Source organism: Solanum stenotomum, chromosome 8 (assembly GCF_019186545.1).
Source record: "Solanum stenotomum isolate F172 chromosome 8, ASM1918654v1, whole genome shotgun sequence".
Taxonomy (NCBI): domain Eukaryota; kingdom Viridiplantae; phylum Streptophyta; class Magnoliopsida; order Solanales; family Solanaceae; genus Solanum; species Solanum stenotomum.
Window position 1 is genome coordinate 52,075,308 of NC_064289.1, and position 26,392 is coordinate 52,101,699.

General features: G+C 34.8%; 4 protein-coding genes across 6 annotated transcripts in view; 3 read left to right on the top strand and 1 right to left on the bottom strand.

Moving 5' to 3' along the window:
• The window catches only part of LOC125875232 (probable serine/threonine-protein kinase PBL9), a 1,122,098-nt gene that overhangs the window by 373,190 nt on the left and 722,516 nt on the right, over positions 1–26,392 (top strand). The gene's annotated exons all lie outside the window — the stretch shown is intronic.
• Positions 338–4,095, top strand: LOC125875230 (uncharacterized). Its single transcript, XM_049556332.1, has 6 exons — positions 338–487; positions 684–1,059; positions 1,777–1,922; positions 2,228–2,504; positions 2,708–2,980; positions 3,325–4,095. Exons 2-6 carry the CDS (start codon positions 751–753, stop codon positions 3,802–3,804), a joined length of 1,485 nt encoding a protein of 494 aa, XP_049412289.1. The 5' UTR covers positions 338–487; positions 684–750; the 3' UTR covers positions 3,805–4,095.
• LOC125873927 (uncharacterized) lies at positions 14,027–15,586 on the bottom strand. The gene is made up of 2 exons (XM_049554751.1): positions 15,530–15,586; positions 14,027–14,302 (listed from the first exon to the last, which is right to left on the bottom strand). The coding sequence occupies exons 1-2, from the start codon at positions 15,584–15,586 to the stop codon at positions 14,027–14,029; spliced, it is 333 nt and encodes a 110-aa protein (XP_049410708.1).
• Positions 16,594–26,257, top strand: LOC125875235 (F-box protein At3g58530). Its single transcript, XM_049556337.1, has 12 exons — positions 16,594–16,797; positions 16,921–16,980; positions 18,106–18,189; positions 18,569–18,699; positions 18,803–18,878; positions 23,806–23,876; positions 24,164–24,250; positions 24,409–24,481; positions 24,591–24,658; positions 24,748–24,816; positions 25,148–25,253; positions 25,727–26,257. Exons 1-12 carry the CDS (start codon positions 16,648–16,650, stop codon positions 25,790–25,792), a joined length of 1,041 nt encoding a protein of 346 aa, XP_049412294.1. The 5' UTR covers positions 16,594–16,647; the 3' UTR covers positions 25,793–26,257.

Below are 26,392 nucleotides of genomic sequence, written 5' to 3' on the forward strand. Positions count from 1 at the left end.
ATACAAAAGTTATACAAATTATATTATACAAATTCTGAATTATACAAAACAAAAAAGCTGAGCCGTGTAATTATAGCTAAAAGTTGGTCACCAATTATAATTAAGGCAAACTATAGCTATATTAACTAATTAACTAGTATATGTTTACCTATATGCATAATTTCTCCTTCTTTATATTATTTGTGGTATATTACCCCAACAATAATGCTACAACAAATAAAATTGTGTACTGCAATATTAAGTTAATATTAATATATTATAGTAACTATTTTTAAAAAAAAATATTAACAAGTGAATAACAAATTTTAGAAATTATTTTTATTCTTAAAGAATCCCCCTTTCCATATAGAAAACCCCTTAACCGCTCGAGCTTCCATTTTCCTCAAGCCTCCGCCTTGTCTCTCTCCAAATCTTCACTCCCAGTCCCAGTGTATCAGCCAATCTTTTGTGTTGTGAAATGGTCTGCGCCCGATAGATCATAGACATTGTAAGTTGACCAGTAGGTTTAATACAACAATTGATCGATTCTTGCAGTTCTACAAATAGATTTGTGATTCAATTTGGCGCAATATATTATATTTTTGTTGAAATTTCAATATTGTTGTTGATTCTTGTTTGTCTACGCAAAATTCATAAATATGTTACTGAAATTCAATTTGATTCCTTATATATATTACTTACAGGTTTGGATATTTATGAGTTTTGAGACATTCAGCCCTGATAGTTAATAAGCCTTAGTTGTGAGGAAGTATGGTTAACTTGGAGCAGCCAAAGAGAAGAGTTGCTTTTGTGCTTATTGATGGTGTAGGAGATGTATCTCTCCCAAGATTTGGTTATAAAACCCCACTTCAATTGGCAAAAATACCAAATTTGGATGCTATAGCATCTGCTGGAGTTAATGGTCTGATGGATCCTGTTGAAGTTGGCTTAGGTTGTGGAAGTGATACCGCGCATCTTTCTCTACTTGGATATGACCCTAGGGTATACTATCGAGGTCGGGGTGCATTTGAGTCGATGGGTGCTGGGTTGGCAATGTCACCAGGAGATATTGCATTTAAGGTATGAATCTTTCCTTGTCTCTTAGAGGTGTTATATATGTATGGTAGTATGAGCTGACCAACTCTACATGAATCAAATAGCATTACATAATCGTAAAAAACGAAGGAATTGCGAGGACCTTAGTTTCCAACACATGAGTTTAAACATAAGTAGACATAAGAGTGAGGCTTAGCTTTCATAAAGGAACTTCTTTTATACAAAATGAATTCATGATAAGTGGGTCAAAACATAGGTGTTAACTAACTGCCTCTGAACTCTGAAGGAAAAAAGAAGAAGGATTTCCCTGGTACACAGAACGAAAAGAACCGCAGGACACACCATACTGAGTAAACAGCAAGCTTGTTCACTGTCATTGTTCTTTGAACTACAAGCAATAACTGTATATCCTGCTTGGCTATCTTATCCGCACATTGAGTTTTGGTTGAGTAAACACAGGGATTCTCAAATATTATCATGTATTCTGCCTTTTCTCTATTATCGAGTTTGAGAGAGGGAACAATATCTGAGACGTTAATTGGGAGTGGGTTATTGGTCTGAGAAATTGTTGTCATCTACTCTAAGATGAATACCAAGATATATGCACGACACTGTCATTTGCTAACCATTGAGCCTATTCTGTGATTTAAATTTCACTGCACTTTTTGGTACTTCTCTTTGTATATGAGGTGAAAGTGTTATCTTTGGCATATTTTTTACCTTTTCAATTTTCAATACCAGTCAAACTTTGCTACGCTGGATGAGGAAACCGGAATAGTTGTTAGCCGGAGGGCTGATAGACATTTTGAAGAAGAAGGGCCGATTCTTTGTGCAGCATTGGATGGAATGAAGTTGCCCTCTTTTCCTGAATATGAAATTAGAGTCAGGTACATTCCGTCCCTTTTCTCTGACCTCCTTTGTCCTTTATGTATCACTGATGTGCATAATCATATGTTAGCCAACAGGGTTCAGTTATACTTTTTCTTTGTCTGCTACATGCTAGGCTCGATAATTTTTTTCCCAAAAGGTGTTCTTATGAGAGGAACTGCTGTTTCTCAGTAGTGTACTATCCATACTTAAATAGTATGCAAACAATTTTATTATAAGTTGCTCTTTGCTACTGCATCTGGAATATGAGTTGTACACAATATCTATTAGTGAAGAAAAAGAGCAATATACATGTTTATTTTAGGTATGCTACGGAGCATAGATGTGGAGTGGTTGTCAAGGGACCAAAATTAAGTGGAAATATATCGGGAACTGACCCATTGAAAGACAACCGCTTACTTTTACAAGCGAACCCTCTTGATGATACAGATGAAGCAAAGCACACAGCTGCAGTTGTCAATGAACTGTCTAAAGAAATCTCGCGCATTTTGCTTGCCCATCCATTGAATGCAAAACGGGCAGCAGAAGGAAAGAATGTAGCAAATCTGGTTCTTTTACGAGGATGCGGCATTAGAATTGAGGTATGCAGAGTGTGTATTTTAAGTGTCTCTGTGTGAGTTTTTTTTTTTTTTTTGGGTGTTTTGCATGGTCAGTGTGCATTGTTATGATAATAATGTGGAACTTTTCCACTAGGCAATTCAGCTTAGGACATGCTAGAAAGAAGAAAGTCATTTTCTTCTGGTTGTAACCTTATTTCTCAGTTCTGATTTGTTCTACGCTGTAGGTTGCTCCATTTGAAAAGATACATGGTCTCTGGCCATGCATGGTAGCTCCTACCAAGATTATTGCTGGCTTGGGTTTGTCACTCGGGATCGATATTCTGGAAGCTCCTGGAGCGACAGGAGACTATAGGACATTATTAACATCAAAAGCAACTGCCATAGCCAGGGCACTCTCGGCACCTCTGCAATCTTGTCCCAATGTTTTTGTGCCCGGGGAAGATGAGCACAAGCCTGGTCGACTTGATGGCTATGATTTTGGGTTCCTCCACATTAAGGTTTTACATCAAAATCAATTTAGCTTTTTCTTATGATGCGTCAATTGTTGACAATCAATTTTCAAATAACAGCTCATGGGGGTCAGGTTGAAAGCTTCTGATAAGATCATGCATGTGTTTATAGAAATACGGAGGTGCTTGTCAGGCTGGTTAGAAAGTTTCATTTGGGAAAGATCTATCCATTGGTCATATTTTCTTAGACTTAAGAGTAACAAAAGCATACAGAAGAATCGTGGAATGACATTTGATTGTTTTAGAAAGTTTGGTGTAATTTTCTTATGCTGTTTTACATCAACTCCGTTTTTCTACTTCCTCCTGTTATATGTTCATTGTTGGATTTGCAGGCAATTGACGATGCAGGTCATGATAAAGCAAGTGTGTTCAAAGTGAAGGGACTGGAAGCTGTCGATTGTGCTATAGGTCAATTAGCTAGGCTTCTTTGGGAGGCAGAATCAACTGGGAAATTCAGCTATTACCTTTGTATCACTGGAGACCACTCCACACCGGTAGAATATGGAGATCACAGCTTTGAACCAGTGCCATTTGCATTATGTAGTTTAAAAGACTTTGTGAGTGCTTTGGGCGGAGAATCTGTCCTATCAGGTATTTCCCTTGATCCATTTCCCCTTCCATCCGTCCAAGCTGGTGAAGACGTAGATACTGGTACAAGGATTGAAGAAGACAAAAATAACAAGCTTCAGTTTTTTGCTGGTGATTTGGTTGACAAGTTCAATGAAATAGCAGCTGCTAGAGGGTGTCTTGGTCGGTTTCCCGGAAGTGAGATGATGGGAATCATAAAGGCATATCTGAAACTTGAAGCTTGATTATTGTGAACCTTCAAGTTCATAGCTTCAAATCAGACAATAAATTAACCTTCTCCGGAGGAGAAACATAGTTGTTAATAAAACGGAGGATCGTCCTTTTTCTCAACCTAATCAATCGGCTATAATTTAGTTAGATTCCTTCTTCCTTCTTTTGCTGATGGTGTTGATAGTATAATTTGATCAAGATGGTGAAAGCTTAATATTGAAAGGAATGTTAGGGCTTGGCTCATTTTAATTATGTATGTATAACCAAATTTATGGGTTGTAAGGCAAAATCTATTTGTATTTTTTTTGTGACAGAGGTGAGCTAACTACACGTTGCTTCAATTTTCTTTTGCCCCTATACGTACATCATTTGAATATTTGGAGAAATGTTTTATCAACTTGCAATTTTATACTAGAGAAAATACACTCAACCTAGTCCCAATATCTTAATTACACTCTTAAACTTTCCTACTTGTTTATCCTAGTATGAGGTGAAATGAATACCTCTCTTCCAAAATCAATTCTAGATTTATGTACGTTAGTGTTTATACATGGGCCTTATACGTGTTTTTTGATCTAGTAAAATTTTTAGGAATCTCATAGTGTAAAGAGCAAATTACTTTCTATCCCTGTTGAGATTAAAAAGAAAATTAAATGTCAGTTCCCCCAATTATGCAAATCAAATCGATGTCAATCTCTCCCAGATAATAGCTCCAAACAATTCAAATTTCAATTTTTCTTCTCTCAAATTCTTTCCCAAATAGTAGCAGATTCAAAAAAAAAAAAAAAAAAAAGACGTGTAGTTAGGTAATTAATCCTTTATTTTATTCTCCTTTTCCTACTTTTTCTTAAAGTCACGTTTATGGCAAGTCTTTTTATGAGTAGTTACTAGTTATATGTCCACCACACACACTGTCCATAATTTTTATATTTTGGTATAACAGAAAATAAAACTCAACTGCTTATTCGTTGAACATAAAAAAATATTTAATTCAAAGTTAAATTATAGAAAAGTAAACTAATTAAAATATAGTAAAGAAAAATGTAAATGGGGTATTGGAGACTATTTTTTTAGATTACAATGAATTAGATAATAAACATATTACTATTTATAAATTTTAAACGGAAGAGATGGAAGAAATTATTTTCACTCATATGAATTTTGGCTAGAGGCCCGGGGGGGTGGGGGGAGGGGTATTAACAATCTAATATCTTTAGATGTGAATAATATAATTTAAAAAATGAAGAATAAAACTTTTTTTTTACAATTACATAAATATTTTTTTCGTATAAATTGGATTAGAGGTTGGCATATTAGGGTCATGGAATGGTTGTGGAGGTGTGGGGAGAGTAGAATATTTTTATAAAATGAGGGGAGTGGGGTGTAGGGGTAGAATTGAGACATTTTTTCCCTATATTTTATTGAAAGATAATATAATAGTTGCATTTTTTTTCAAGGTTATATGATTTTAACATGCTCAAATAAGATATTCCAATATGAAATGATCAAAAATATTGATTTAATATTATCTGCGCATTGTGCGAGTGCGTATACTAGCACATTTGAAAAGTGCCTTAGTAAAGTTATATTTACTATCTATGTGGATCCTATATATATATATATATTTTTTTTTTCACCCCAATTTTGCTTTAAAAATTAAACTCTCCTCTCAATTTTGAATCATAATCAAACTCTCCTCTTTACTCTATGCATTGCCCATTTTACCCTATTATATCATATATATATATATATATATATATATATATATATTATTTTAATCTAGGTGTTATAATTTTTCTTAATGTTCATTAAAACTACAATTAGAATAATAATATTTGTAAGAATTTGTCACAAAATTTAACATTATTTTTATGACCGTTATTGCAATATAATATGTATTAAGCGTGGGTGTATGTATGCGTATATTTTTATCTTTCTCCACTTTCTTACTCCATGTATTTTATATTACTTGGCCCTTCCTGATATGACATCCTTTTAAAAAAAAATATTTAGAGGCGTATTTACTAAACTAACATTATTAATAATGCTTTGAAACTTTAAATTTGACTACTAATATTTTATGTAGTTATTTAATACCGAGGATAGAAAAAAATTATTAATTTTTTTTTTAATTTTATAAATTAGACAAGTAAATTAAAATAACTATTTTTAGAACGACAGGGGTATTCTCTATTATCTATATAAGTAAACAAGTTTTGATTGACATTGATGGAGTGTTGCATAAATTATAGTTTAAATAATTTAAAATCTAAATAAATACAATCTTTAAAATTTTGATCTTAATTAAATTAATTATTTGTATTTTCTACATTGAAATATCTTTGTATAGTTATTAATCTCTGTAATTTCACTTGTATAAATAAATATTAGAGTTTTGATTATTAATAAAGTTAATATTTTAATATGCTAATTTACTTTATTATATATAGAACGTCATTAGCTTATGCATACTTAATTAGAGTATTTTAATTTTTTTCGTTCAAAAGAGAGTTCGGAACCTAAATAAGCCACAAAAAAATAAAAGTGACTAAAATAAGCCACTATTTTAGTAAGTAACTAAAATAGGTTTAGTAGAAGAATTTTATTTTTTTTATGCAATATTTCAAACGTTTTCCGTTAGTCTCATAATGTGAATATTTTAATATATAACAGAACTATTTTTTACACCTTGTAAAACATAATTATTTCTTACACTTTGTAAAGTGGAAGAAAATCTTACACTTTAAAAAAAGTTACTTTACCTTTTCACTTTCTTCTTCTCCCCTTTCACTTTCATGGTTTACTTTCATCTTCCAAACGTTTTTTCACTTCGAAGATGTTAATTTGATGGTCCCAATCTGACAACTGAAGCGACCCTACACTAAAATATCAAAACCTTGAAAGATTGGAGTAGCACTACCCGATAACACAACAATCCCGACCCTCTAAATTATAGAAATTAGGTATTAGGAAAATCAGTAGATTGAGTTATTGGAAATCCATCAATGCTATTATGATTTTCTAGTCGGGGATGGACATCGACCGATAAAGGAGAACGTTGTTGACTAGTCTTAGGCTCCTTCCTAACATAGATTTCAAGTATTGTTAACTTGATTTGATCTATGTAGTCATTTGGAACCCTCAAAAAGTTGGTCAACGATCCATCATTATAGATAATCCACTCTCCAAAATTTACTTGTCCTTGTGATAAAAATGAATTAGGGTATTTTCCGACAATAATCAAATTATAGTTAGTACTATTTATACCCATTCTTTTATAAATTGATGAAGGAAATTTATGATATCGGACATAAATTGAATATTTAGCATTGTGTTTGGGAGGACAATTATAATAAACGATATTTTCGTCATGTATAATTTCGTCATCCCAATAAATCGAAACTCTAACTTTTGGTTTATAAGACATTTTTTTGTGTGATTGAAATGAAGAAAAATAGAAGACTAAAGATGTTGAAGGTACTATGTTTGAACGTCCTTAAATAGAGCTTGGAAGAGTTTTCAGAATAAAAAAATAAAAATACAAAATATAATAATTTTTTCTGTTTTTATGATATGTCAAATCAATATAATTGTATGACAAACACTGCAAAAACTTAATTTAATGCAAAACGTCAAAAATATTCCTCTTTGTAAAACATAATTTTTTCTTCCACTTTATAAAGTGTAGAAAAACTTCCACTTTACAAAGTGTAAAAAAACTTACACTTTACAAAGTGTAAGAAATAGTTTCGTTTTACAAGGTGAAAAAATAGTTCTGTCATATATTAAAATATACACGTTATGAGACTAACGGAAATATTTGGAATATTGCATAAAATATATTTTTTTCTTCCACTAAGCCTATTTTAGTTACTTACTAGAATAGTGACTTATTTTGATCACTTTTATCTTTTTGTCGCTTATTAAGGTTTCAGACTCTTCAAAAGTTAATGCTTATGCTCTTGTGAGAAATTTGTTACGTGAATCCAAAAAAAATTAAAAAAATATCACGATTTTTAAAGAAGTAAAAGAAAAATTGATAATGAAAGGGTATTTTTTTTTTAATATGAATTTTCTGCCAGTGGCCATTTTATTCATTCAATAAGAAGATAAATACATAACCATGGCCCATATCTTTAGACCAAAATAAATTAAATAAGACCTAATCTAAAAGATCCAGCCCAAAAGCTAAAAAATGTCACTTATCTCTAAGGTACCATCACTTTTTAGGAAAGTGATCTGACAAAACCCCTTCTTCTCTGTTGCCTGAGTGAGATCGTGGAAAGCTTGTCCACTTCTTCAAGATCACATGCTTCAGGTTTCAATATCATCTTCCTTATTTATTTTTTATTTTTTAATTCCGTAATGAAATTCTTTTTATCTTTTGGTAATGACCGATGAAGGAAGAGTAGCTACTAGAGCTTTCTTGTAGGCGAACTCTTCGATGTCCCTTTGTTAAGTATCCATCCTCTATATTTGTACTATAACTCTTCTCCCTTTCGGGTCTTGAAGAGTATTTGTTTGCTAGGCTAGTATTTGGCTATGTGTAACAAAGCTGCATTTCTTTGATATACATTGTAATCAACTGTATTGTGTTCTTACCCTGCTTAACCGTTTTGTTGTATTTGCTCCTTCTGAAACTGTTGTGTCTTTTGTTTAGCTTCTCGTATCTTGTGATTTGTGGCTGCACCTTCTGCTTTGTTTTATGTATCATTATGAGTGATTCTGCGAGTCTTGATCCTGTAGTTAGGAATTTGTGCTTTATCTGAATTGAGGATCTTCCTTCCCACCAGAGGGAGCTCTTGCCAAGCGTGATATTCGTGATTTGTTTGTGATTCAATGGCTATATTAGCCAAGGAGTCAGCCAAACAATTACCTTTTCGAAAGATATGGGTAATTGTTGCTATAGTCTGCTGAAGTAGCTACCGTATTTCCTCCACCTCTTCTATTATTTCCCAAGGAATCCTCCAAGTCTTCAGAATGATCTTCTTGACACTTAGTGAATCCGTTTCAATTATAACATTTCATAACCTTCTCTTCAAACACTCTCTAAGAGCTGAAAGAATAACAATTGTTTCTGCTTCCATGTTTGTTGCAATTCCTATTCCTTTAGCTTTAGCACAGATTAGATCACCCCTACTGTCTCTAATACAAAAACCAAAGGAGCTTTGATCTAGATTTCCTTGACATGCACTATTTGTATTGCATTTTACATGGTGTTTTTCTAGGGTCTCCATGTAACTCTTAAGTAATGCAGCTTGGGCTGTTGTAGGTGCATCCCCTCTATGTTAATTCATGCATGATTAGCAAAAAACCTCCATAGTTTAGTAGTTATAGAGGCTGTTAAGAATAAATGAGTAATTGTTTCCTCCTCTTTTCTATCACAACACCAACATCTGGAAACTATATTGATTTTCATCTTCTTAAGATTGCCATCAATGGCTATTCTTCTCTTCCACACTCTCCATAGAAAGAAATTGATCTTAAATAGTAGTCCTTTATTCCAAATGAGTTCATAGTCCCTTCTTTGATCATGTTTGACTCTCATCAATTCCCAAGCTGATTTCACTTGTGAATTTGTTATCCACCATGCTACATCATTACTAGACTAGATTTTTGGTGGTAAAATGTTCTCCATGATGTAATCTGCCAATTCTGTTGACAAATTTTGTAGTAGCTTGTCTCTATTCCACCCCTCTGTAGTGCTAAAATCTTTAACCTCCACCTCTTCTTCCCTTGCATTCTCCTCTATGTGGTACAATGCTCCTTGTTTAGTCCAATTGTCAAACCAGAAGCTAGAGTTCTCAGCTTTAACCTGCCACTAGATTTCATGTTCTACTTCTTCCCTGATTGCTGTCATTTTTCTCCATACATGTGATGTGCTAAATCCTTGAGCAAAAATAGGGTGGTGCTTCTTGCAGTATTTGTTCCACATATAGGTAGCCCATAATGAATTTGTAGAAGTTCTAAAGTTCCACCAGAGCTTACCAAAGTGAGCCTTTGATACATCATGTAGTGATCTCCACCCCAAGCCCCCTTCAGTTTTTGGATAGCACATTTTATCCCATGCCACCCAGTGCTTATTCTTAGACCCTGCTGTATTTGCCCAAAAGAATTTTGCAAAATTCTATGCAGTTGGTTAATGACACAAGTTGGAGGGTTCATAGCTGATAGAACATAAATTGGCATAGACTGCAGCACATGGGATATCAACACATATCAACCCCCAAAAGAGAGTAGTCTATAATCTTTCTTATTTGTCTACAAGTTCCTACTGGTACCTTCTCATGCAAATAGAATAGACTCTTGTCAAGATTAATCATCTGTCCAAATACCATTTCATAGCCCCTTAATACCCTCATAATCTTTTTCATGGAATTAGAATGTCCTGAACAAAACAAAATAGTATCATCTGCATAAGATAAATGGTTAATTTCTGGGCTCCACTTTGGTAATCCCAATCCCTTAAAATTGTGATCCTTAAAAAGCTGATTTAGGTTTCTAGCCATAACTTCAGCTACTATGATAAAGAGGGTATAATAGACATTTTAAAGATTTAATTGAAATAAAGGAAGAATTTGATTATTGTTCAAAATTGAGGGTGCAATTTGATTTTAAAAGCAAAGTTAGGGGAAGGGGTGAAAATGATTTTCATCCATATAATATTATATATAGAGCAATAAAAGTGTAATGAGATGGACAATTTTTTCTACTCTTTTTTTTTAATGGGGTGGAAAAGGAGATTACAATGTGAGGAATCAAACCCTCACCAATAAGATGAGTATTTAGGTAGCTAATCAACTAAACTATTAAGATTCCCCAATTTTTTTCTACTATTAACTAAAGATCTCGGAACAAAGTCTTGAGGACGAAAACTTTTAAGGAGGCTACCTATTTAATGAGTTCTTTTTAATTAAAAAAATAGATTGTTAGATTGAGGAGTTTTTTCTCCTTATTTCTTATTTTTCTTTCAGTGTACGAAATTTGCATTGGAGTTCTGACTAAATTTAAATCACACAATGTAGAGCCCATTCAGGGGTGATGCTCTCAACATAATTTTCTCCACAATTCACAACCAGAGATTGAACTCGAGACCTCTAATTATGAATGAAATGGTCCCACTACTGCATCACAATCCATGTTGGTAGATCGAAAGTTTTTACACCCTCTAATCCAATATATAATGAATTACGTATTAGGGTATAACACACCCCTTCAAATAAATATTTAAAGACATTAATCAAAGAACATTTTGTCAATATTTATTCTTTTGAATCTTCTGTGTTTTCTTAAACTAGACACAAATGCCCGTGCTAGCCCAATATCTATTATTTTTGTCTCATTATATGACATAGATAAAATTTAGAGAGTCAATTAAATTTTAATATAATTTTAAAATAATTTAAATTGTTAATTATTGTAAATTATAGTACTTTTTATGTAATTTTTAAATAGGCCGAACGTACGTTTAGAGGAGAGTTAATAGCTTTGATGGTCACTCAACTATCAACTCTTTTTTTTTTGAGAATGGTAAAGTTGTATTCATTAGCAATGAGGGGATACTGGCAACCAAACAAAAAAAAAAATTCAAAGGCCAAGTAGTCATGATTACAAAGAGCCTAGGAAATCTACTAACTGATCTACTTCATATATACCCTCTTCTTTACACAAAAAATATAGAGTATCAATGCAGTTTTCTTTAACTTTCTGCATTGGGTTAGTAATATTCTTAAAACACGTATTGTTTCTTTCCTTCCAAATTGACCACCATATGCAAGATGGAACTAGATTCCACCATTTTTTTATGTATCTTACTCCCCCCTCTTCTCATCCAACAGTTTAGTAGGTCAGCAGTATGCTCAGGCACCAACCAAGGATCTTGAATAATGCTTTGAAACATATATCATATCTGGGAAGTCACTCTATAGTGAAGGAACAAATGTTTGTTTGTTACCTCCTTCTCATGGCAAAAGAAGCACCTAGAAACAATCTGAAATCCTCTTTTTTTCAGTCTCTCCTGAGTCAGACATGCTCTTCTGCACACTGACCATGTGAAACACTTTATCTTGGTTGGGGTGTTGGATTTTCAAATTTGTTTCCAAGGTCCAAAAATGTCCCCGGGTGTGTTGCCAGGTCTCTTTTGTACATTCTTCCAACAGAAAATTCCCCATCCCTATCATGTTTCCATCTGATTGCATCAGGATTAGTGTAGAGTCTCGAAAAATCTTCTAACCTTTGCAGTAAATTGGCTACTCTATCCACCTCCCAGTCATTTAAGAGCCTCCTAAGGGTTATATTCCACCCTTGCTGAGACCACATCTCAACAATAAATGCTCCAGGGTTGTCTAAAAAAGAGTACAAATCTGCAAAGTCCTCCTTAAGGGAGTTCTGTCCTATCCACTTGTCTTTCCAAAAAAGGATCCTAGTCCCCTCACCCACCTTGTAGCATATGTTTCTCGCTAGTTTTGGCCATAAATTTCTGATAGACCTCCAAACTGAGACCTCATAGGTNATTCAAAGGCCAAGTAGTCATGATTACAAAGAGCCTAGGAAATCTACTAACTGATCTACTTCATATATACCCTCTTCTTTACACAAAAAATATAGAGTATCAATGCAGTTTTCTTTAACTTTCTGCATTGGGTTAGTAATATTCTTAAAACACGTATTGTTTCTTTCCTTCCAAATTGACCACCATATGCAAGATGGAACTAGATTCCACCATTTTTTTTTATGTGTTTTACTCCCCCCTCTTCTCATCCAACAGTTTAGTAGGTCAGCAATATGCTCAGGCACCAACCAAGGATCTTGAATAATGCTTTGAAACATATATCATATCTGGGAAGTCACTCTACAGTGAAGGAACAAATGTTTGTTTGTTACCTCCTTCTCATGGCAAAAGAAGCACCTAGAAACAATCTGAAATCCTCTTTTTTTTCAGTCTCTCCTGAGTCAAACATGCTCTTCTGCACACTGACCATGTGAAACACTTTATCTTGGTTGGAGTGTTGGATTTTCAAATTTGTTTCCAAGGTCCAAAAATGTCCCCGGGTGTGTTGCCAGGTCTCTTTTGTACATTCTTCCAACAGAAAATTCCCCATCCCTATCATGTTTCCATCTGATTGCATCAGGATTATTGTAGAGTCTCGAAAAATCTTCCAACCTTTGTAGTAAATTGGCTACTCTATCCACCTCCTAATCATTTAAGAGCCTCCTAAGGGTTATATTCCACCCTTGCTGAGACCACATCTCAGCAATAGATGCTCCAGGGTTGTCTAAAAAAGAGTACAAATCTGCAAAGTCCTCCTTAAGGGAGTTCTGTCCTATCCACTTGTCTTTCCAAAAAAGGATCCTAGTCCCCTCACCCACCTTGTAGCATATGTTCCTCGCTAGTTTTGGCCACAAATTTCTGATAGACCTCCAAACTGAGACCTCATAGGTGCTGGTCACAGTGTTAGATGTCCATGAATCAGTTTGTCCATACTTGCTAACAATAGCATCCTTCCACAAAGCCTGCCCCGCTTTACCAAGCCTCCATAGCCATTTTGACAGTAAGCACTTATTCTGCAGACCTAGATTCTTAATGCCAAGACCTCCTGATTTCTTGCTTAGTTGGGCAGTTTGCCATTTGACTAAGTGAATGCCCTTTCCTTCCTTGTTGCCCAACCAAAGAAAATCTCTTAGTTTATCTAATCTATCTTCCACCTTTGCAGGTAAGGGGAAGAGAGACATAATATAAGTAGGGAGCGCATCTAAGACAGAATTGATCATTGTTATTCTTCCTCCCAGAGATAGGTATTGTGTCTTTCAGGTGGCTAATTTTTTCTTGGTCTTCTTCACAATTCCATCCCATATTTCTAATTCTTTGTGGTTGTTACCCAATGGCATCCCTAGATATCTAGTTGGGAGATTTTCTATCTTACAACTCAAAATATTTGCTAAACACTGAATGTTAGCTACTTCCTTGACTTGAAACATGCTGCTTTTTCTCCAGTTCACAGAAAGCCCTGACACCGCCTCAAAGATTACTAATATTATTCTGATGAAACACACCTACTCAGCCTTGGTGTCACAGAAGATCATAGTATCATCTGCATACAGTAATTGACAAATTTGTAGATCTTTCCCAGCTTGGTTGCCCACTTTGAATCTTTTAACCATTTCTTCTGAGAGACCACCCGTATCATACTATTAAGTCTTTCCATTGCTAGAATAAAGAGGAAATGAGAAAGAGGATCACCCTGCCTCAACCCCCTTTCTGAGGGAAAAAAAACCAGCAGGTTCTCCATTAATCAATATAGAGAACCTGACAGTTTTAATGCAAAATCCTATCCACTTCAGCCATTTCTCTCCAAACCCCATTTGTCTCAAGATATTAATAAGGAAATCCCAGTTCACATAATCATAGGCTTTCTCAATATCAAGCTTACACATGATTCCTGGGGTTTCACCTTTAATCCGTGAATCTACACATTCACTAGCTATTAGAGCTGCATTTAGGATCTGTCTGCCCTGTACACAGAAAGTTACTTAACTTTCATTCTACTTTCATTCTCAACTCAAAAGTCACTCAACTATGTCTTCTTTGCATAGAAAGTCACTCAACATATTTAATTATCTTTTTCACTAAAATTTTCTGACATGGAATATTTATTTTTAATCAAAATTTTAAGAACCAAATATATATCCATTTAAACCATTTAATGACCCGCCCCATTTAATCCGACTCACTAAGTCATTAAAAAGTCATCTTCTGGTATATACTTGTAATCCAACTTCTTATTGAAGATGACATTGGATTTCAAGAGTTGATAGTTGAGTGAAATCTGGGGATGAATGCATTCCCTAATATCATCAATTATTTACACATAAGATGAGATGTATCTATAAGTAATTGTTTTTTCTTACTCGATCACCTATAAATTCTTCATATTTTGTTGATTCAAAATCAATTCCCTTCAAGCAAGTTAAATAATCACAACTCCCCTTACCTCCTCCTTCTTCAATTTTTCCCTCTACTTATGTTTTAAATCACAACTAAATATTTTTTTCTGACGAAAAACTCAACTTGTTATTCCATGTTCCGTATACCAATTTCTCTTTCTGAAATTTACTTCACTCTTTTAATGTTCAAAACTTATCCCTAGCCTTTTTCCTAAAACCCCATCACAAAAATAAAAATTTCTTCCTATTTAAACAAGGTAACTTGCCTTTTCTTTTTGTTAAGTTTTACATAGATAGTAAATATTGAAGAAAGAAAAGATAAGTAATAGAGACAATTTTAGACGGTGTAAAATTGAGGTCTGCTACGTGTCTATTGAGTAGTAATAGTAAGACACGTGACTTTTACATATAACCTTTTTATTAGACTTCAATGACCAAACTACGCTTATTTGAAAAAAATTTGACATATAGAAAAGAAAAGTAGAAATAATAGAAATTGACATGTTGAAACTGTCTTTTCTACAATATAGAAAAGAAGGCATAAGTCATGTCTAGTCCCTTGAAGTTGTTCGCATAATTCACTTAGACACCTCAACTAGAACTTGTACCTATTGAACACCTATACCCTATCGAATTTGAACCACTTCGACACTTATGCAGATGTGGCACAAAAAGTGTAATGCACACCTTGTTGGGCGCGTGAAATTAATATATTAACGTTTTTCCTTTATTTTTCAATTTTTTCTTTTATTTTTTTTAAAAATAAAAATCTTTTTATCTTTCTCTCTCTTTCACCATAAGATCTTGCTGCACCATTTCTTCCACAGTTTCTTCACAAGAATATACCACCATTTTTTTTAATCTTCTTATCACTATACTATTAATCTTTCAGATGTAGAATTAACTCATCATTTTTTGTCGAAAAAAATGGAGATCAACATCATAGTTCTTTATCGGAAAATGGATATCATCATCTACATCTTTTTTGCTGGAAAAAATGGAGACCACCATTCACATCTTCTTTGCCGGAACAAATGAAGACCATTATTTAAATATTTTCTCTCTTCCTCTTCATCTCCCCCGACCCACACCCCTTCTTCTTCACAAATCGAACATAAACAGAAAAGAAAAAAATACAAATTCGAAATCACAATAAAAAAAAGAAAGAACAGATCTTTCAAGAAAATACTATCAATTTAAATGGAAATAAGAAAGAAGGCATAGAGAGAAATAAAAATAGTAAATTCATACTTAATATATATATTAAAACCTTCATTTTTTCTATATTGAGAATTAACCATGGTGGACAAGGGTAGCTGTTAGGGAAAGAGAAGAAAGAGAGGGATGGGTGCGGTGGAGGGGGAGGGGTTGAGGGTGTACAATTTCTTTTCTTTTCTTTTTTAAGTTGAAATTCTTTTCTTTAGATTTGTTTATATTCAAAATTCATTTTTATAATTATTTTAAATTAAAATGCCACGTGACTTCATCTGATTTGTTATTTTGCCACATCAGGTGCATGTGTATTACACGCACGTCCTCTTTTGATTATGTGTCAGAAAAATATTTGATAGATATTTATTTTTGAAGATTGGAGTGTCTAATAGGAAAAAGGGTCTGTTGAGGTGTCTAAGTGGAATATGCAAACAATTTTAAGAGGCCGTCAATGACTTAAGCCTAAAAAAGAAATACTATAGAAAAGAAAAGTAGAAATAATCATTATTTCAGATTAAAAAGTAGTTGAAAATTCATTAAGAAAAAGGATTATTCTAAAAAATAATAATTAATTAATGTATTCTTAATTTTTTCAAAATAAAAAAGGTGTCAACAATTAATTTATACTGGCTTTAACCAATCCCTACTTCATCAATAGAGAAGAGGACGTTGAGCATTTGTCAAATTCCGGTGAAGGAGCAATGGCGGCAGAAACCATTTGGAACAAAGAAACAGTGCCAAAAGTGATGAAAATAGTGAGCACGAGGCTTCAACAAAGAGTCCTCATCACTCTTCTACTTGTCAACCCTTCGATTCACCATACTCTCCTTTCTCACCCCTCCCTCTGGCTGGTTGGTTCGCTTTCCCACTCGATACGACTTGCTTAGTGTGGTTTACATTTACTGTGTGGTTTGCTATTTATTGCACAACTGGGTACCCTTTACTTGTTTTAATTTTTGGTGTTTCTCTTATAGGTTCTTGATTTTCATGAGATGAGTAATGCTGGTGATCGCCTTGTCTCAGCTCTTTCTTTGGTTTGTTTCCTTTTCTTTCCTGTTTTTCATTGGATATTTGTTAAGCTGATGGATTTTATTGAGTAATCAGTTTTGGTTCCAGGAAAAATGTAAGAAGGAAAAGTTAATTGCTTTAATTTGTCTTTTAGGGGAATCTGGGAGAGTAATGTGAATGGAGAAAGACTGGAATTTGGAGTCTCAAAGATAAAACTAGTCATATTTTGCTTTTAAGTGTGTGGTGTGAATGAAATTGTTTTCCACAGAAAATGATTTCCTAGAAAATGTTATCTTGGAAAATAAGTTGGTTCGAAGAGCATTTATATGTTATCTAGCAAAACAACATGGAGGCGGTATTGGATGTGGAGTGAGGGTTCAAGGGTGGTAGGGGGTGGGATGTTCAAGGGTTGGGGGATTGGGTGGGTGGAGAGGAGAAAATAAACTTGGAGACTTCCGTCTGGGAAGTCATTTGCCTCAATTTTAGGGATTTTGTTTTTCCTACTCCCAAGGGAAGTCATTTGCCTTGTTTTTAAGGAACTTGTTTTCCCTACATCCATCAGGGAAGTCATTGCTTCATTTTTAAGGAACTTGTTTTCCGAAGATGTTTTCCAAACATTTTGACCAACCAAACATAGGAAAATTGAAAAACAGTTTTTGGATGTTTTCCTCCATTGCAAACACACCCTATGTAGATATCGCATATTGTATATTTCTTTGGTTGCTGCTATTTTTTTTTTTTTTTGGGTCGTTTTTCTCAACCAATAGAAGGTCTACTAGTACTACCTTGTTCTAAAATTACTACTAGAGAGAAGACCAATATTTAAGTTGGACATAAACCATGTATTTACAGGATAAGAACTGGATTACTTGGTCTCAACACCTTCATCTTAAATACTCACCACTAGGCCAAACTAATTTTTTTTGATAGATAACCGCTAAGACAGGCTTCATTGGCTTCTTTGTTTTTTTTTGTTTTTTGTCAAGCAACAGGAACACTAGTAAGGAACTAGTGCCCTTTGTCGTAGCCTCCTCCATATTAACTGATAACCACTAGGCCACACTTCTTTGGATCTTGTGCTTTTCTATGGTGTAGGTGATGAAAAGAAGCAGTATAGAAGAATGAGTTTGTCTTATGTTTTCTACTTGCAGCCGAGATATCGCAATGTGAAGCATATCAACCTTGAGTTTGCGCAGGATATTGAAGACAAGCAACTGGAAAATGTTAAAAGCAAGGTGGGATTTAGAAAATTGGGAAGTCACAGAAATTAGAATGTTTCAGATTATTTTTTTAAAAAAATCTGTGGAGGCTGCCTTGTTTGATAAGCACCTCTGGCTTATTTTTGTGACTTTGTATCAATATCTACTTGGAGCCATTTTATAATCCTCAGAAACGTTAGAAGTGATTTTTTCCTTGTTGTGTCAACAACATGGGTGACCTGTATATAGGGGTGTCAAAAAATGAGGAAACTGTTCATATCTTACCATCTAATGAAGATAAAGAAAAGTTTGTTAATTCTTGTAATTTGAGGTAACAAATTACTTTTATTGTGTCCTGCATGGTACTATTTTTGTCACAGAAATTTGATGTTCCCGTGGTGTAAAAAATATGCAGTGTGGGGATTCCCTTTTAGATTTAGAGATTCTAAATCTAAATGGCTGTCAAAGGATCTCTGACAAGGGAATCGAAGTAGTGACAAATACTTGTCCTAAACTGAAGGTTTTTTCCATTTATTGGAATGTAAGGTATCGCAAGCTTCATCTAATGCTCTTTCCCAATTATTAAATAGCTGTTGCATGACTGAATAAATTTAACTTTGTCACCTGCAATTTTTGGATAAATGTTTAGGGTAACAGATGTTGGCATTACTCATCTGGTGAAGAATTGCAGATTTGTGGTAGATTTGAACTTAAGTGGATGCAAGGTACATGAACCTCTAATGTTCTATACGCATGTTTCAGTGATTACTTGATGAGCTTGTCTTACATCAACCTCCAAATGCACCATTCATATGTATGAGACCATGGTGATTCAAGCTGTTAAAGGAGAGACGAGATAGGCCTAAAATCTAATGGAAAGAAGTTGTCTTGAAAGGCCTACATTCTCCTTGAACTCATGCAGACTTAGCAAAAAATAGGGTACAACGGAAGGAAAAAGATCCATTTAGTGGTACCAATTAGTTGGGCTTAAGGCTTAGTCGTGGTAGTGCGCTCATCAGATATTCGCTAGGAGTCTTTTTGTTTTGTCTGATATTTGTATGATAGAGAAAACACAGAGGACTTCTACTGATAGAGAACCTAAATTTTTTATGTTTGATTGAGATCAGTCTAAATGGAGCGACATGGATAGCAATGATTCATATAGTTAATCCCAACTAGGCCGGGTTTGAGACATAGTATATTGCTATTGTTGTTGTATAAATAGACTTTATCATCCTTCATAAATTATTATTCTTGTCTACAGTTTTTCAGCATTCATATAGATGTCAGGAGAAAAGAGACCCTGTATACAAGCAGTATCCAAAAAAGTGAAGAACCTAAACCGGAAATTTTTCTCTAACAAAAGCCACCAATCATCTACACAAGTAGGGGTATGGTGGATCTACCAAAAAGAAACTAAGAACATGAGGCTATTTCTCACGTATGCAGTGTCATTCTCGGCGGTTTCAGATGTCCACTCTCTTCCAAAGAACCCACATAGTGGCTGAAGAAGCAACATCCCACGCTAAGAGTCCTCTCTTCCTTTATCTAAAAGCCTAACTGTAAAACACTTCCTTCACTCTGCTTTGCATAACCCATTGTACTAAAAACTAGTTCAGGACCGTTCACCACGAAACCGTAGCCACATGACAACGCAGAAGGATGTGATATGTCTTCTCCTGCATGCTTACACATAACACTACCTGAAAAGTGTAATCCTTTCTTCCTCGGTTGTCGGATGTCAGGATCACTTCTGTAGCCACACAAAATATCACTCTTTCTTACTCGCCCAAGATACCTATACCGATGAAGACGGAAAATCCACCTCCACCCTCGCCAACATTTTCTAGTAGTAAGCCTTGACTGACTGACTGAGAACATCCCATCTCTCCATGTACCCCATCTCCACAAATCCTGCAAAGTGTGTGGTATATTCTGCTTATAAAGTAGTTCTACTAGGCATTTTAAATTTGTCTTTCTCCCACTTTATGATCTTCCATCTTAAGACATTCATAAATTGCTAGATCCTCAGAATAGTGATGTTCTAATTTTGTTGATGCCTTACTTGAGGACTAGACATGAATCTACTTTATTCCTACTTGTACCTTTCCTTTTTTTTTTTTTTTAAATATTTGGTTATCTATATCTATACACACACCTTGCTTTTTGAAAACTATTTATTCTTTACATGTGACCCAGGTTGTAAGATTAATTATCTCTTACATTTACTTGTAATGAGTTTATAAAAAATAGCTATCTTTTTAAATTTTAAAGTAAAATGAGTGGGAACAGAATGCTGTTATCGTTACCAAGAAAAAGTAGATGATGGAAAGTGAATAGAGATGGAATCTCGGCTCAATCAATAATATATTCTTGATCCTTGCTAGGCTTACTAATTAGCCAAATACCTTGATAGCCCCATAGTCATGGCATAATTTGTAGTTTTCATAAAAAACATGGCATCATTTGTCAAGTAGATACCTTAACTTTCCAGTGACCAGTTAGACACTTCTTTGTCTTATAAACACCCCTATCCAACATACTGTGCATGGCTAACAATTATCATTGACCTGCCAAATGAACAATGAAACGATGAAGCATGTAAAAGAAGTACAATCATGAAAAATTTCCCATCTCCCAACATCAGAACCCCTTCCTCCTCCCCTGCTTTTTTATTTTAGAACCATTTCTTCCATGATATTCCTCAGCTCCAATAGTCCGAAATAGAGGAAAGATGGTAACTGGGAAGGACCGTGAACAACGGGTCTGATGTTTGTCCTTAATAAGTTTTCTAGTCAACAAACTTGTTGGGTTCCTCAATGGCAAGAACCTGAAAGTTGCCATCGAGGGAAATGCAGACTTCCAGTAGACGTCCTTCTGGTCGATTGCTGGAGTTTGTTTTGTAGAACAATGATTCTGGCCAAAGGTTCTGATATTCTGCATTGTACAGTTTGTGGTCAAAACATAGCAGATGTTGTGAGTTTTAGGGTGTGAAAGAAAGGAGAGGAAGAGAACATTTACTGGCAAAAAATATTCTTCATACAAAGCCAACCGGGAACCTTTTTTTCGAACTCGCTCAACACAAAAGAAAAGACAAAAGACGAGAAGCCGCCCTTTTACCAAGTGTACCAGATAGAAGATGATAAAGGGACAACAATCGTTGCCTTGCACAAGACGATGCCCTTTCACTTCGAGGCGTCGGCTCTGAAATGATGGAAGATTGAATCATTCCTTCATTCTATTACAACTAGTGATGGCCGGCTATCATTTTTCCGGTAGGCCATGACTAAATTCGAGATTTCCTCTGTTTATTCTAAAAAATGGAGAAGACACGATAATTGCTTCTTCTTTGTTGAGGCCCCCCCCGCGGCCTTTTCTTCTTCTTTCAGGTCCCTCCCCTCTTATTCATTTTAAATCCCATGCCACCGACTTCTTTTTCATTTTTCACAGTTACTTCTAGTCGAAAGTTTTTTGCCATGTCAACACTTAACTTAAGCTTATATGGTGTGGTCTTCAAGTTCTTTCATTATTTATTTGGAAAATTTGAATGTTTATCAATTGGGATTGAATAAGAGTGGCAGAGTTGGCAGACCGCTATTTTCAATGGAGAATTGAACGAGGAAACTACATGGAACAACCATTAGGTTTCGTTGTTAAAGACCAAGAAAAGAAAGTTTATAATTTAAAAAGATCAATTGCTGGCCTAAAGCAATCTTCAAGGCAGTGGTACCTAAAATTTCATAAGGAGGTGATTTCATTTGATTTCACCATGATCGATGAAAACCATTGCATCTATGTGGAAAAGTCCAATGGAAAGTTTGTAATTCTTTCTTTTTATTTAGATGATATTTTATTGGTTGGAAATAATTTGGAGTATGTGAAAACTATCAAGTCATGGCTTTCAAAGTCATTTGATATGAAAGATATGGGTGACACAGACTATATATTGGGTGTTAAGATCCAGAGAAATTGTTCCAAGAAATTTTTGAGTTTATCTCAAAAAACATACATAAAGAAAATATTGAACGCTTTCGAATGAATAGTTGCAAATCCATGAATACTCCTGTAGCAAGAGGTGAAACTTTAAACCTTGAAATGTGTTCAAAGACCGAAAAAGAAATGGAAGACATGTCTTGGTATGCTATGATGTGTACTCGTGTACTCGCTCAGACATTTGTTATGCCGTAGGTCTGGTTAGCAAGTATTAATCCAATCCTGGAAGAGATCACTTGAAAGCAGTAAAAAGAATATTTTGATACTTGAAGGGAACTGCAGATTATTCACTATGCTATAGTAGATCTAATTAATTCATAAGAGGTTATACAAATGTTGATTGGGTTGGTGACCGGTGTGATAGAAAATCAACCTCCGGTTATGCTTTCTTACTTATTGATAGTGCTATTTCATGGAAAAGTAAGAAACAAACTTGCACAACTCTTTCAACTATGGAATTTGAATTCGTAGCTTGTGCATCTGCAGTACAAGAAGCTGTTTGGTTAAAGAGATTCTTTGATCATTTGGATATTGCAAAGAATTCTAAGGGACCTATGATTTTATATTGTGACAGTCAGGCGACTATCACATATAGAAGGATCCTAAGTATCACAGCAAGACCAAACACATTGATATCAAGTATAACTTTGTGAGAGACATAGTAGCAAGTGGAGAAATAAATTTACAATACATTCCTACACGTAAAATGATAACTAATCCTAATATCTAGAGACTTGTTTGAGAAACATGTTAATGCTCTAGGTTTGGTAGGATATGATAATATTTTTGTATTGTAAAATAACTTGATTGTTATATTGTTCTCATCAATATATGACTATTTTGAATTTATATTCATATTTCATATGCATGTAATAATGTTTTAGAAATGAAGAGTGTTGGACAAGTCGCGAGATTGGCTCTCTAACATGAACAATCGCCTCTTACGTTGGAGAACGTGAAGAGATGATTTCCGCTACCATGTTATGACTTTTTTTTATAAGCCAAACTAAGTCTCTCTAAGAAGATGATATTAATGATCATTAATGAGAGAAACCGGGTTAAACATCTAGATGTGTTTAGACCAAGGTTTGTACGATGTTGGATAATCGAAAGAATGAGACACATGCACCAGTATAAGGTGAAAACATCATAGCACGGTTGCAACCCAAGTATTTAAAGAACCTACTTTATCTGTTGATAATATCATTTGATTAGAGCTCCGTGCATCTAAGACTTGATACTTGTGCAACATAAGATGCACTCAGAAGCTTTGTCTCCCTAAATCCAATATGATGCACAACATGCACTTCATTGACTAGAATTGCAATATGTCCTGTTTACCTTATTGCAACTTTAATAGGAGCCTCACCATGAGATACATCAAGCTAGTCGAATATGCTCTTCAGATATACATGCCAAATATGCTTAGGTGTCGTTTGTGACGTGCCCCTCAAAATATTTCAAATTCTTCCTTCGCTTTTCTTTTTCTTTCTTTCTTTCTTTCAACTGATAAGTATAACTATCCAATTCGTATTTCACCCTTTCAGCAGCTATGTACATAAGTTGCACTTGCTTCTCATTATGCAAATCCTCTTAGCTTCATTTGATCCATACTCGTTCTGCTGAAGATTTTTCTCATTGTATTGATATTTTATGCAGAACATTACAGACAAAAGTTTGCATCTGGTTGCTGACAATTATCCAGAATTGGAATCGTTGAACATCACTAGGTTGGATATTTTCTCTCAGTCTGCATGAGATTAGTTAAAGGAAGAGTTGTTTTTAAATGTTCTGGATAACACATAGCATCTCTTGGACATAAGGATGCCCTTTCTTGGCTTAGGCCTTTGTCTGTTGTAGGGGTGATGATAATATAAGCCCCCCTTTCTCTAAGAAGGATACTTATAATCGAGTATCTTGAGAGTATTTCTAATTGTTTGGTCTTTATAACCTTTTTGAGAGGGAACAAATATGATTATGTTTTCTTGATTGTACTGATTTTGTTTGATGTGACTAGGTGCATCAAGATGACGGATTCTGGTTTGCAGCAGATATTGCTGAACTGCTCTTCTCTACAGACTTTGAACCTTTATGCCCTTTCCACGTAACCGCTTGTTTCATTTTATAATATATCTGTCAAAAGATATGTTCCATTTCATTGCAAATCGTGTGAATGCACCTTTCCTACCACTCAATGGTATACTACAAAATGCATATGTTGGAGTTTCTACTCAGACAATCTGCTTCCTTTCTTTCTTGCAGTTTAACAGATGAAGCTTATAAGATGATGTCTCGTCTGCCTCATCTTAGATTTCTGGATCTCTGTGGTGCTCAGGTATAGTCTTCAGCATTTTCTTGGACTGCTTTTCATAGGTTATGCTATTGCGTGGTGCAATACCGAAACTGTCTAAGTGACATTGCTATTAACCCCAGTTGTCCTTCAGAATCTGACAGATGATGGGCTTTCTTGTATAGCGATGTGCAAAAACCTGGTGTCTCTCAATTTGACATGGTATGTATCCTAAGTATATTTCATTTTCATTGGGAGCAAAAGGAGATACAATTGTATGTTATTGAACCGATATATATTCACATTTACAGGTGTGTACAAGTCAGTGATGTTGGGGTCATAGCAATAGCTCAAGGCTGCAGGTCTCTTGAATTATTAAGGTGAGTGTGGACCTAGAATTATCACTAAAATAGGAAGACCAAAATGACCTATGCTATATTACTTCAGCACCTCCACAAAGTCGACAAATGTCCTATCTTGTGAACTAACTAGATAGAGATATCCTGTTTTTGAATACTCCAATGTTTGTGTAGTCATTGGGCCTCCGGCTTAAGCAATTATAAAATATAAAGTATAACCACTTCCTATTGACTGCAGATTTATTTGCAATTTCATTAATGAGCTGGACTATTTTTGTAATGACTAAATTCGTGACCTTCCAGTGAACTGACTGTTATATTTATTTAATTTCTTTTTATGTTGCTACTGCAGTTTGTTTGGGATACTTGGGGTCTCTGACAGGTGCTTAGAGGTGCTTTCTAGTTTCTGCTCCTATACACTTACAACCCTTGATGTAAATGGGTGCATCAATATAAAGGTACATAATATCTTTAGAATCTCCAGCCATGCTATCACTTCTGTTTCCTAGAATACAACGACAACAACATAACCAATATAATCCAACAAGTGATGACACATTTAAGCTTTGTGTGACACATTCTTATCACACAGTAAGTCTCCATTTCACCCATCTCACTCCAATGCGATGTGCAACATCATTGTTGATCTCCCTGTCTTTTTGTGAGGTTAAAATACAAGAGAAATAAGCAGTTTCCTTTGTTTCCTAGAATATTGGCTCATAAAATCACATGTGATAAAGTTGGAAAACAACTGGATCGTGCTATTTAGCAATTAAAAGCTAAGCCTTTCAATATGGTTTTCCCAGTAGGTTTTCTAAGTTCATTACTGGTCAGCTGGAAGTCCCTGCTCTTCCCATATGCCCTTGTACATTTTCTCATATTTCCCCATGATTCATATGATTTTCTTACTGTTGGTACCATTACTTTGTAGAATCGCAGCCGTGATCAACTGCTCAAGTTATTCCCGAACCTGATGTGCTTCAAAGTGCATAGCTAAGTTGTGACTTGTCAAGGATTTCGTCTGTTCTTCCTTAGTGAGTATCTCAGCTAGCACAGAGTTATTGAAAGAAACTGATCCCAAATTTCTAATGGATTACGGCGAGCCCTTGATTTATTGTCAACAGGAGAAAAAGAATGGAAGGGGGAATTAGCTTACCTGCTTCTACGAAAGATCAAAGAGGGCAACTTAGCATACTTATGTGCCACTTAGTTTCATCTTGTACTGGCAAAGCTTTATTTATTCCTTACACTCTCATCGTTATGGTCATCTCTTATGCGATCCAGGTTCTGTATGTTCTACAAATATGTTTGCTTAGCATGGTCGTTGGGTTTACTAATTCCTAAACTTTAAGCACTTCATGTAGCTACACATGTTTTATGTAGATTCATGTAAATCTTTATTGGAGAGAATGTATTATTGTCAATTCCCTTCTTTATTGATATGTTATGGTTCATAGCTGAAGCTAATAGATTAAGGTCTTTTTGTTCCTTGTTTGCTTGGTTTAAAATAGGGTTAAAGCATAGTTTATTTCTTGAACTTATAGCCAAATCCTTTTTACACCTTTTCTTCAGAAGAAACCTTTACACACCATACATT

Bases quoted from the DNA above. Each gene is read 5' to 3' on its own strand.
- LOC125875230 (XM_049556332.1), top strand. From the start codon at position 751: ATGGTTAACTTGGAGCAGCCAAAGAGAAGAGTTGCTTTTGTGCTTATT. The intron at 1,060-1,776 runs GTATGAATCTTT...TTTCAATACCAG, and splicing joins CAGGAGATATTGCATTTAAG to TCAAACTTTGCTACGCTGGA. The intron at 1,923-2,227 runs GTACATTCCGTC...TGTTTATTTTAG, and splicing joins GAATATGAAATTAGAGTCAG to GTATGCTACGGAGCATAGAT.
- LOC125875235 (XM_049556337.1), top strand. From the start codon at position 16,648: ATGGCGGCAGAAACCATTTGGAACAAAGAAACAGTGCCAAAAGTGATG. The intron at 16,981-18,105 runs GTTTGTTTCCTT...TTCTACTTGCAG, and splicing joins TTGTCTCAGCTCTTTCTTTG to CCGAGATATCGCAATGTGAA. The intron at 24,251-24,408 runs GTAACCGCTTGT...TCTTTCTTGCAG, and splicing joins AACCTTTATGCCCTTTCCAC to TTTAACAGATGAAGCTTATA.
- LOC125873927 (XM_049554751.1), bottom strand. From the start codon at position 15,586: ATGGTGGTATATTCTTGTGAAGAAACTGTGGAAGAAATGGTGCAGCAA. The intron at 14,303-15,529 runs GTGAAAGAGAGA...TTCTGTGTACAG, and splicing joins TGGTGCAGCAAGATCTTATG to GGCAGACAGATCCTAAATGC.